General features: G+C 41.1%; 1 protein-coding gene across 3 annotated transcripts; it reads left to right on the plus strand.

Annotated features, from left to right (window-relative positions):
* Positions 1 to 4,241: 4,241 nt before the first annotated feature.
* nr1d2a (nuclear receptor subfamily 1, group D, member 2a) lies at positions 4,242 to 10,324 on the plus strand. 3 transcript variants are annotated; one of them, XM_037785598.1, is made up of 8 exons: positions 4,242 to 4,504; positions 6,683 to 6,904; positions 7,010 to 7,098; positions 7,208 to 7,352; positions 7,468 to 8,129; positions 8,237 to 8,422; positions 8,747 to 8,957; positions 9,075 to 10,324. In XM_037785598.1, exons 1-8 carry the CDS (start codon positions 4,474 to 4,476, stop codon positions 9,272 to 9,274), a joined length of 1,746 nt encoding a protein of 581 aa, XP_037641526.1. In that variant the 5' UTR covers positions 4,242 to 4,473; the 3' UTR covers positions 9,275 to 10,324. The 3 variants fall into 3 exon arrangements, with proteins under 3 accessions (XP_037641526.1, XP_037641527.1, XP_037641528.1); XM_037785599.1 differs by having other exon boundaries at positions 6,686 to 6,904; XM_037785600.1 differs by lacking the exon at positions 4,242 to 4,504 and adding an exon at positions 6,536 to 6,581 and having other exon boundaries at positions 6,686 to 6,904.
* Positions 10,325 to 11,421: the final 1,097 nt, after the last annotated feature.

An 11,421-nucleotide genomic window follows, 5' to 3' on the forward strand; every position in this document is an offset into this window, starting at 1 on the left:
TACCCCACACTCATATATTCTGTAGACACTCTAACTGTAGTTTCACTGTGACTGTTTAAACTTTGTATACTGTATCTGTCACCTTGACACCTGTACATCCTTTGACCCACAATCATCAAATCTTTGATTTCTGGGGGAGTTCGGGGACTTCCAAGGGGCTCGACAAACTGACAAATAACGCAGTTTCAATTTCACTTCTTAGAAGTCAGCGTAACGACCGAGTGCACAAGGACGACTGTTTCTGTACAGATAGATGTCTACACTGTAAGTCTCATAAATCTACATAGGTGTCATCTACTTGTCAGTCCATAAGGGACCTATATCATTAAAGCACAATGAGATGAGACACTGATTCAAAAGTTAACGGTATATCAATCTGCGTAGTAGATGTAAAAAAAGGTCTGGAAAACTTTGATTTTACTCACACGTGTTGAATTGATTAGGAAAAGATGGGACATGCATTTCCAAGTAGTCAATATAAGTAGGATATTAATTCAGACTGTGTGGTTGTAAAGGAAAAATAAACATGTTGCAAGCCAATGTCATTTCCTGAAGTTATTGTTCCATATCTGTAAATATATTAGTTGTGATGGGATGAGTCATCAGTTAGATTAAATTAATCCTTGTTGGTAGAACCCAAACTAATACAAGTCTAACTTGAATTACATAAATTGGGTATCACTGTAAAGATGAGACTCTTGTGGATCCAATGAGCCCAACTGTATTCATGTGTGATGATGTTAGTCCCCATAGTAGCCATTTCACTCTAGTGAGCGTATTTTTTTTCTTCAAATTTGACCTTACTGTATAAAATGACCTGTGGTGACCTCTAGGATAATCACAGCCTCATGAAACTTTACAGCCACAAACTAGACACCTAGAGCATTCAGAGGATGGATGGCTTTCCTAGGTAGATCGACAATAAGGGGGTTTATGAGCAGTTTACACAACAGGAGTGCAATTCTTGAAGAAATGTCAAAATGTCAAAAGTTTTTGATACCAAATCACAGCATGGCTTTTTCTATGGTGTTCCTCAAGGTCTTGGTGTCTTAATCCGGTATTTTGGAGGGATTATTGATCATTTTTTATCAATTCTTGAATGGTAAAAAACAGTAAAAATGTAGCACCAAATCTGTGTAACAAATGTTATCAACCCCAAAGTTGCTGAGAACAACGTATGACACATAATAGAGCATGGGAATGGCTCTATTATTTTCTATCAAAATGTTCTACTCCCTTATACACTTTTACAATTAATTTCAAATGAATTAATTAAATAATTGAGTAATTAATGTTTATACAACTTGACACACAGTGCTGAGTTGCATTTCAAATTAATCTTCAGGTTCCCAACTTTCAGATGACGTACACCACTTCTATGTGACAGCTACTGTTGACCTGCTATCTCCCGCTAAGGCCTCCCTGTACCCGCCTAAAAATAGACAAACACAAATCTATTTTGGGTCTCAGAGGGTTCAAATTTAAGATTTTACAAACAAAACATATGATGATCTTATAACATATGATACTGTGCTATATATTGATCTATCAATATGAAAATGCTGCTACCAATAATATATGTTTAAATAGCACTTAAACCTGCTTTATAATATAAAAGACATGAAAATCGCACTTTTTACAATATGGGACCTTTAAATATTTTAAAGGGGACATATTATAAAAAAAGTGAGATTTTTTATGACTTTTATATTATAAAGCAGGTTTAAGTGATATATAAATACTGTGAAAGTATCAAACACTCAATCCACAGAGAAATACACACATCCTGTATTCAGAAACAGAGTGTTTGAAACTAGCCGTTAGGATTTCTGTCTATTTGTGATGTCACAAATATAGAAAATTTAGACCCTTTACGCAGTCTAAACGTAAACATTCTAAATGTGCCCCAGTTTATTCCTGGTTGCAGTGTATGTGAATGTCATCAACTGACAGGAAGTAAACATGGACCCAAGCTGTTTCCTATAGCAACACAATCCTGTTGCAATTCCGTCGAAATGCGCTAAGACGGAGCGTTTCAGACAGAGGATCCTATTCAGGCCAACAGTATGAGGAAAATAAAGTTGTTTTTTTAACATTGCAGCATGTAAACATGTTCTAGTAGAAACACAAAATACAAGTATGAACCTGAAAATGAGCACGATATGGGACCTTTAAGTCAATTTTGCTGTTAATACTTTTCTTTCTTTCGTTCTTTTTACTTGTAAAAGAGTATTGTTTGTGGTATTGCTACTTTCCCCTTTATAATAGTACTTCTTCCACCACTGTAGGCTATACTACCAGAAGGAAATGTACTTAATAATAATAATAAAACGGAGCGTTTCAGACAGAGGGTGAATACAGGCATATTCAGGCCGAAAGTATGAGGAAAATAAAGGTTTTTTTTTAACATTACAGCATGTAAACATGTTCTAGTAGAAACACAAAATACGTATGAACCTGAAAATGAGCACGATATGGGACCTTTAAGTAAATTTCGCTGTTAAAGCTTTCCTTGAATGTAGGACGTTTACTTGTAAAAGAGTATTTTTGTGGTATTTTCCCTTATAATAATACTTCTTCCACCACTATACTACCAGAAGGAAATGTACTTTTCACTCTATTTAGCATTAATTATCACAGATTAATATGTGAGTACATCATGCACATTTACTGCTGCAGCTCGTCAGTGCTGAAAAAAACCTTTAACGAACTAAAAAACAAAAATGTTTAACATGACAGCATGTAAACATGTTGTAGTAGAAACACAAAATACACATATGAACCTGAAAATTAGCATAATATGGGACCTTTAAGTAAATGTTGCTGTTAATACTTTTCTTTCTTTCTCTCTTTTTACTTGTAAAATAGTATTTTTGTGGTATTTTCCCTTATAATAATACTTCTTCCACCACTATACTACCAGAAGGAATTATAATTAAAGCTGCAAGCAGCGATGAACGGGCCCTCGCCCCTACTTGCGCGTCGGGGATGCTGGCGGGACGCCGACCAACGCGGCCGGGCACCGTGAAGCCGAAACTCTGACGAGCGCCACGACGCCTGCTGCAAGGCTCTACGACAAGCGATTCACGAGTTAGAAGGGGGGCGTGGCTAATGTGTAGGGGGCGGGCATAACCTTCACCAATGAAACAGGCACTCTCTGCTGAGTGATATGACACCTCCCGCAAGACTGTACTACAAACGGATCATGAGTTATGAAAGGGGGCGGGGCTAACGTCTTGGGGCGGGGCTATGAGTATAATTTTTCATATACATGTCATCAGTACTGGACCACCATCATACCTGAGAGATTTGGGGCAGATCGGACTATGTACAGTTGAGTTACAATAACTGCCTGTTTCATGGCGAATGGCTCAAAATGGCCGCCACTCTACGGTCCGGTCGTTAAGTGAACACTCATCATTTTAATAACTTTTCATCTTCAAGGTCTTAAGATGGTCCTGACCAAATTTCAAGTCGATCAGATCAAATCTGTAGGAGGAGTTCGTTAAAGTACGCGGCCTATAAAACGCTAAAAATGACATGAAATCCAATATGGCCGACTTCTGGGTGGGCGGAGCTAATGAAACCCAATGAGGAATATGTTTCAAATGATGAGTGGGATATGCATACCAAATTTCATGAATATCGGATCAACTTTAGATTTCGACGCGTTAGGGGGCGCTATAGAGCCCGCTGGCGACGCCCGTTCCTAATCACTACAGAACATTGCAATTTTCGCCACTCCCGACGCATGTTCCAATTCTGGTGAGTTTTGGGGATGGCTAAGGTCGTCAAAAACGCGTTCTTGCAGCAGAAAAATAATAATACCGACAAAAACAATAGGTTCCTTGCACTTCGTGCCAGGACACCGTTGGGTCCTGGCACTTTCGTGCTCGGGCCCTAATAAGTGAGTACATCCTGCACGTGTTCTGCTGCAGCTTGTCAGCGCTGAAAAAAACCCTTTAACGGACTAAAAAACAAGCCTGACAGGCTGCTCCACGGACAGCACGATGACTGTACTGTACAGTTGGTTGTACACGGTTCACGTTGAGCTGTGCAACGTGAGCACGATGTTACCATTCCTCGCCTCCGGCCACGAGGCTGGCTGGCTCCGCCCTGCCGGTGTCCTGAAAGTGTGTCACTGGGTTAAAGTGGCTCCAGCAGCCGGTGGGCGGTGGGAGGAGCCGACAAATAGGTCACATGGGCGAGCCCCACGATGGAGAACATTTAGTTCCCCTGACTAACCGACCTCAGGCACACTCAATAAGGAGGAGCTGCTCAGACTCAGACCTACCAGTCCACTGCTGCTCTCTCAGAGACAAGGACCTCCTGATACATTATTATCATCATCAGACTCCTGATATGAGCTGCAACCTTTAAACTAGTCAACTTTAAGTCATTTTGTTCAACCTGTGACAGAACAACATTGAATCACCTTTTGGAGATTTTTTCCTATTCCTGGATCATATATATATGCCTGAGGACATGGGAACAACTAAGCCTGGTAAGAGGACAATTATTTCATATTGAATAAAATGTTTTTTATTGCATGCACTGTGCAGACTTTTACTGCAATTATTGTGGTAAAGAAATTACCTCTTTATATATAATTAATTCTTAAAATTAATTCTCACACATATATATCAAGTGTCTCTTCCTATTAATGTGGAAATATTACAATGTTGAGTTATGAAAAATGCATATTTGTTGCTCGAGTTTATTCAATGCATTATACTCTTAAATATATCTATATACAGACTTTACTGCAATTATTGTGTTATCATTTAAATATACATTTATATATAATTCATTCTTAAAATTAATTATCACACATACATTACATTCATCTCCCTATTAATGTGGAAATATTACACTGTTGAGTTATGCTAATGCATATTTGTGGCTTGAGTTTATTTGAATGAATGCATCATACTCTTGAATAGATCCAGGAAATAACAATCTTAGGAGGGGCAGAACACAAATGAATGGTGTCTTGTCATTGAAACTATTGCTTGCTTTAAGTGCACACTTTTTATAAGTTTATTTATTATTTGTTTATTTGTTTTGCACAATTTAAGAATATACAACATAACAAAAAAATAAATGAATAATATACAGTGCAGGAAGAGGCAAAAAAAAAAACACTGGGCTTATCTGAAGCATCCAGCTATAGAGACAACATTAATATAAAGAAATAATATGACAAAATAATAGTGATAACAAAACAATTAGAACAAGATATAAATATATATATAATAACAATAATAACAATACAGTAAATATATAAAAAAAAAAAGTTTATTTATGACATTGTCTGTCTGTGCTCCATTCACGTTGACACAACAGCAGTGTGTTTATGTTCCTCGGCCTGTCTCACATGCACATCGTAGTCTAGCCATGTGTCCGTGTGTACACGCTCCTCCTGGAACACGCCTCTGATTGGCTGCTCTCTGAGAGCACGCGTTCTGAACGGACGCGTCTCTGATTGGCTGGAGCGCAGCCTGTGACGTAGAGCCTTGCATAATTCACGCTGTACAGCAGCAGAGGCTGCACTGCGAGGTACACGTGAGACCGTGAGACGGTGGTGTTGGTGGTGTTGGTGGTGATGGTGGTGGGAGGAGGAAGAGAGAGAGATACAGCAGCCCATGACCTAGATTTTTTTTCTACCCCTCGAAATTCATGACAGGTCCACGTGTGGGTGGGCTGTGAAAGAGGACAGTCACTGTGGAGGGTTAGGTAATCATCTATGGCCTCTAAATTTAGTATCTTATACACATATATTCCAATAAAGACATCAAATGGAAGCATATAAAAAAATTATAAATATTGCACTTTAATTGTTAAATTCTAGTGCCTTGCCCAAGGGCACTATAACAGAACTTAAACAATGTTGAATTATAAGGAACTTGCTTATTACTCTGAAAATTAATTGATCTCTGGTTGTAACATGGCTTCAGGCTACCACCAAACTCCATTTCAAATTCTTGTAATTTAACTGTCACCATGAACTGGTCAAACCTGTCATTACATAATAACCCAAACAGTGGATCTGTCTTCCCTTTTGCATTATTTTCTCCCCACTATACTGTTTGTGTTGCTTCAGTGCTTCATTCACCCTGCCTGGATCACACTCCCCATAGCACAGAGACCCATGTTTGTTATGTAATAGCGTTATCCAACCACCAGCAAACTAACTGGAGGAGATAAAGCAGGTCAAACCTTGGCAGCAAAGGAAACACACACATATTTTGGAGTGTTCTGCTGTCTAGGCGTGTCAGATTGCACTAGTACTTGATGTACAGCCAAGAGTTTTGTTTATTTGGCACACGGAAACATTGGCACTGCTACTATAATTTTTTTTTATCACTGCGGCTCATGTTCCTGTTATAGTCTCTGGGGTCACAGTTTGGCGAGCGTGATGAGTAGTATAGAGTGGGTGTGTTCTCAGAGATAGATTGACATAAAAACAAAGTGTCACACAGACACACGCCACACATTTTGTGTTTGCTCAATGGTTCACACTAGAACAGCAGCAGTAGGACGAGTCTAAATGTCTGCAACGCCACCATCATATACAATTGGTAACGAAACCTTCATGGACATTGGATGCAATTGCATCGACAGCCTTTGAAAGAAAGGGAAGTAATTAACCTGCTATAACTATGTCACCTTCTCTCAACAGCAGGCGTCATTGCCTACATTTCCTCTGGATCTTCCTCCAGCCCAGAGCCCTGTATGATGAGCACCAGCCCCAGCAGAGGCTACCTGTCCACATCACAGTCGGTGTCCCGCCAGTCGCTGCCCAGCAGGGCCGTGGGCATGGTGGTGGACATCTCTCCGCCAACCAAGCGCGGCATGGAGAAGGCTGGACGCTCATCCACATCTGGCAAGAGCAGCATTACCAGTAAGCACAACATCAAAGTCTTTACAATCAAAATACCACACTGTTGAAAAAAAATGTTGCTGATCAGGTGCACTTGACTAACGGCTTATCTTTTTGTTTTTGCAGAAATCAACGGCATGGTGCTGTTGTGCAAAGTGTGCGGTGATGTGGCCTCTGGCTTCCACTATGGCGTCCACGCCTGTGAGGGCTGCAAGGTGAGACCCGTTTACCAGAACGAGGCGTCGCCTTCTCTGCGAGTTTTACTCATATTCTATCTATCGCTGATGCTCACATGACTAATGCTCCTCTCGTTTGGTTCTTCAGGGCTTCTTCAGGAGAAGCATCCAGCAGAACATCCAGTACAAGAAGTGTCTTAAGATGGAGAACTGCACCATCATGAGGATCAACAGGAACCGCTGCCAGCAGTGTCGGTTCAAGAAGTGTCTGGGTGTCGGCATGTCCAGAGATGGTAAGCGGTGCATTTAGTTTGAATTTCATTCAGCTCATTTACTCTAAAGCTTTTTGTTTTTGGTGCTGGTAATGTTCACACAATCTAATGGCTGTCCTTTTTTTTTTACTCCCAGCTGTCCGATTTGGCCGCATCCCAAAGAGGGAAAAGCAAAGGATGCTGCTGGAGATGCAGAACGCAATGAACAACATGATGAGCAGCAACAGCCAGCTGCACAGCATGCTGCACGGCCACCAGAGCCCCTCGCTGCCCATGGACTCCGTCACCAGAGACGTCAGCTCCTCACCCTCCTCTTCCTCTTCTTCTGCTTCCGATTCCCCGTCGTGCTCCAACCCCTCGTCCCCGCGGTGCCCCCAGGACTCAGAGTTTGTGGTTTCCATGGACACCAACTCCAGCTCCCCTTCCTCCTGCGCGTCAGACAGCGGCGAGGACGAGGCCCTCGTCAACGTGAGCAGGCAGCATCAAGATGCCTTCGCATACAGCCAACAGAGGTCGCCGAGACAGGGCCAGGCCTCGCCCACGTCGGGTACGGAGGGGCAACAGGAGAGCTGGAGCTGCTGGAACAACAACCAGCACGGTTCATACAGTAACGGCCAACACGTCACCAACGTCGCTTACAGGGAGGACAGTGGAGTTTACCAGCAGCAGCAGCAGCTCAACAGCGCCCCTAGCTGTCCAGCATCAGGAGACAGCCAAAGACAGCACGGCTTTAACACACAAACTGCCTCAAGTGGTTATCATGGACCAACCAGCTGCATGAATCGTAGATCACACTTGGTGAGTTATTTATCTTTTTCATAATTGAAATTGATATTACTATTCTGGAAACTTAAAGTTAGGCGTTTTTGATCAACCTCGCTGACTGACCTTGATGTTTTTTCCAGGTCTGTCCAATGAACACGTCACCCTTCGTGGACCCCCACAAGCCGAGCCAGGAGGTCTGGGAGGAGTTCTCCAATAGCTTCACCCCCGCCGTGCGGGAGGTGGTCGACTTCGCCAAGAGGATCCCGGGCTTCCGCGACCTTCCCGAGCACGACCAAGTCGGTCTGTTGAAAGCCGGCACTTTTGAGGTAAGAGGGCAAACAAGCAAAACATAAACACTCCTTGTTATTCTGCGCTCGCTTTGAAATCAAACAGGGTAGGGCTCTTCAAATACTGGGAATATAGGCGCCACTGTGGCTCTCCCAAACAGAGCAGACTGAATAATATTTGCTCTGATAACAGTTGGAATGGAAATGAAAGAGACTTCACAATGTGTTAAAGACTTTTCTAGTTGTAAGAGACGAGACTCAGTCAGTTAGATCTACAAACTTATCACAGGATGTCTTTTGAGTCCCTTGTTTATCTGCACGAATGAAAAACTAAAAATCCTCCTTCCCTCTCTTGACTCCCAGGTGCTGATGGTCAGATTCGCTTCTCTGTTCAACGTGGTCGAGCGCACGGTGACCTTCCTGAGCGGCAAACGCTACAGCCTTGACACCCTGAGGTCACTGGGCGCCGGCGAGCTGCTCAACTCCATGTGCGAGTTCAGCGAGAAGCTGGCGGCGCTGCGGCTCGACTCTGACGAAATGAGCCTCTTCACGGCCGTGGTGCTCGTCTCAGCCGGTAAGAACACTTACGGTGGAATATGTTGATGTAGAAGTCATACAAAGAAACATTAATGAAGCCCTGTTCTGTCCTCCAGCATTAACACTTTCTCCCTCCTTTTTTGTGCTGGCACAGATCGCTCAGGAATCCAAGACCTGAACTCAGTCGAGGCCCTGCAGGACAAACTGATCCGGGGGCTGCGGCACCTGGTGATGCAGAACCACGGCGAGGAGGCGGCCACCACCTTCACCAAGCTGTTGCTCAAGCTTCCCGAGCTGCGTTCACTCAACAACATGCACTCAGAGGAACTGCTCTCCTTCAAAGTGCACCCATGAAAGCTTCCCGAGGGGGTTCACCTGCACCCTCCACCTCATCCACACACCTCCACCTCGACCTGCCTCTTACTGCCCCGTCACCTTCTGGATTCGACCAACCCAGTTTGTTTCTAGAATGTATCGACAGTTATTTTTTATTTCTATTTTCGTTAAGTAGACCATGTGTGGTCTGAAGAGAGAAAGAATATACTGTATTTATAGAGCGATAGCTTACGCTTGTTGCACACAAACACACGCAAGTGCATGTGTGTCAGAGGTTGTTAGTTTTGCAAAGATGGAGGCGCTTTTATATTTTCGAGAGAACGAAGAGTACTTAACTGGCTTCATGAAATAATATGAAGAGAAACCACCAATTGGACGATCCAAAAGACATTTAATTCCAAAGCGTATCCTCTGATGAGCAGGTGTACGCGAGAGACATTATATACCCTACATACCGCATGTTTCTTTGGTCCAATATTCTGACTGATCCATGTCGGCGAGGAAAGAAAGGCAAGCTATCGGAAAATGTATCGAAGAATGTGTGACGATCGCTGCTAATGCATGGCTGTACTTAATGCAAAACAATTATTACTTGGATCTTCTCCCCTTGCCTCAGAAAGCATCAGTTCACAGTTTCAGTGTAAATAGTGTTTGTATATGATTTCTTTTTATTTAATTTTTTACACGGTTTATTATGTCAACTGCCTGTACACTGCCTGGTGATTTCTGGGGGAGTCGATGACGCCATTTTCAGCAACACTACATTTGCACGTTCTGGAGCAGGAAAACCAAGTAACATGTAAAAAGGCGACATGTAAAAAACAAAATAGTCACACAAGTGTTGTTGCTGTTCTCCCCACTTTGTTTTTGTTTTTTTTATCGAACTTTATGTGCATTCAGCATAGCACTGAATTTGATGTGTTTGTCATCCATTTTGTTGAAATATCTGTTTCTTCGACTGGCAACACTGCCATATGTAAATATCTATATAAATATATATATATATAAATATCTGATGAACATAGAATATAAATATGATATAGTATGAATAAATACAAGTGAAGAATACTCTTTGTGGTTTGTGTTGTTATTGATATCCAAGTGTTTTTAAATGAATGAAGCTGACATTAGATCAGCACAATGAGTCTCCAGAGGAGCAGAGCCAGATGTTCTCCATTAGGTGGAGCCATTTGCACACAGCATCTGGATTTCAACTCTATTCTTTGCAAAATGCTGCATAATATGAGTTTAGTGTCCAATGATTCACGAGTAGCCTGCAGAGCTGAACTGATTTCAAATCAGTTAAGCTCCAACAAAATCCTTTTTAAAGAACACACTAATCTGATATGGAGTACAGAACCTGCCAAAATAAATAAATAAATAAATAGATAAATAAATAAATGTCATTAAATGCAGCAAAAATAATATTAAAATTAGATGTTGCATTAATTGAGTGATAAAATGGGATATCAATTGATATTTCTGTTTTAAATTGTTTCTTTATTTTTTTTATCTTTGTATTAATTCCCTTATTTATTTACTCTTCTGTTTAATTTCCCCCTCTTCTTTTACATTATTATTTATTAATTTGCGTGCATGCACGATTTACTTTTGCATTTCACCTCTTATTTATTTCCCCCAAACTTATTTATTTATGTATTCTTTTCTTTAGAGATTTCTTTATGCATTATCTGCCTCATTATGCCTCATATATATTTATATATCGAGTCATTTATGTATTTCTTTTTTATTTTGGCACGTTCCATCCTCCATAACTGAAAGCTTTATTCTCTAAGAGGTTGGGTTGAGCCCTAATGTTTCTTACAAGTAGCACTATTAGATGTGTATATATAGATATAGTAGTAAGACAATTATATTTATTTATTTATTTATATAGCGCCAGGTCATTACAGAACAAGATTACATTTCAGGCTTAATTACAATCAGCTTGATGCACAGCCAAAATTTAAGACCTAAAACTTATAAATCACCTGAAAAAAATGGCTGCAGAATAAACTCACACAGACAAATAATACAGTAAATATACTCAAGCATCTTGTTGTATTTTTTATGTTAAAAACAAGAGCCAAATATCAAAATCAGTGAACAAAGAGGTATAAAACAAACACTGAGGATACAGAGGTAGCCTCACTGCTCAGATATTA

The sequence above is a fragment of the Sebastes umbrosus genome, chromosome 11 (genome assembly GCF_015220745.1).
Source record: "Sebastes umbrosus isolate fSebUmb1 chromosome 11, fSebUmb1.pri, whole genome shotgun sequence".
Classification (NCBI taxonomy): domain Eukaryota; kingdom Metazoa; phylum Chordata; class Actinopteri; order Perciformes; family Sebastidae; genus Sebastes; species Sebastes umbrosus.

Coding starts and splice junctions, on each gene's coding strand:
- nr1d2a (XM_037785598.1), top strand. CDS start 4,474: ATGCCTGAGGACATGGGAACAACTAAGCCTG. Junction 6,905..7,009: donor TGGCAAGAGCAGCATTACCA/GTAAGCACAACA, acceptor TTGTTTTTGCAG/AAATCAACGGCATGGTGCTG. Junction 7,099..7,207: donor ACGCCTGTGAGGGCTGCAAG/GTGAGACCCGTT, acceptor TTGGTTCTTCAG/GGCTTCTTCAGGAGAAGCAT.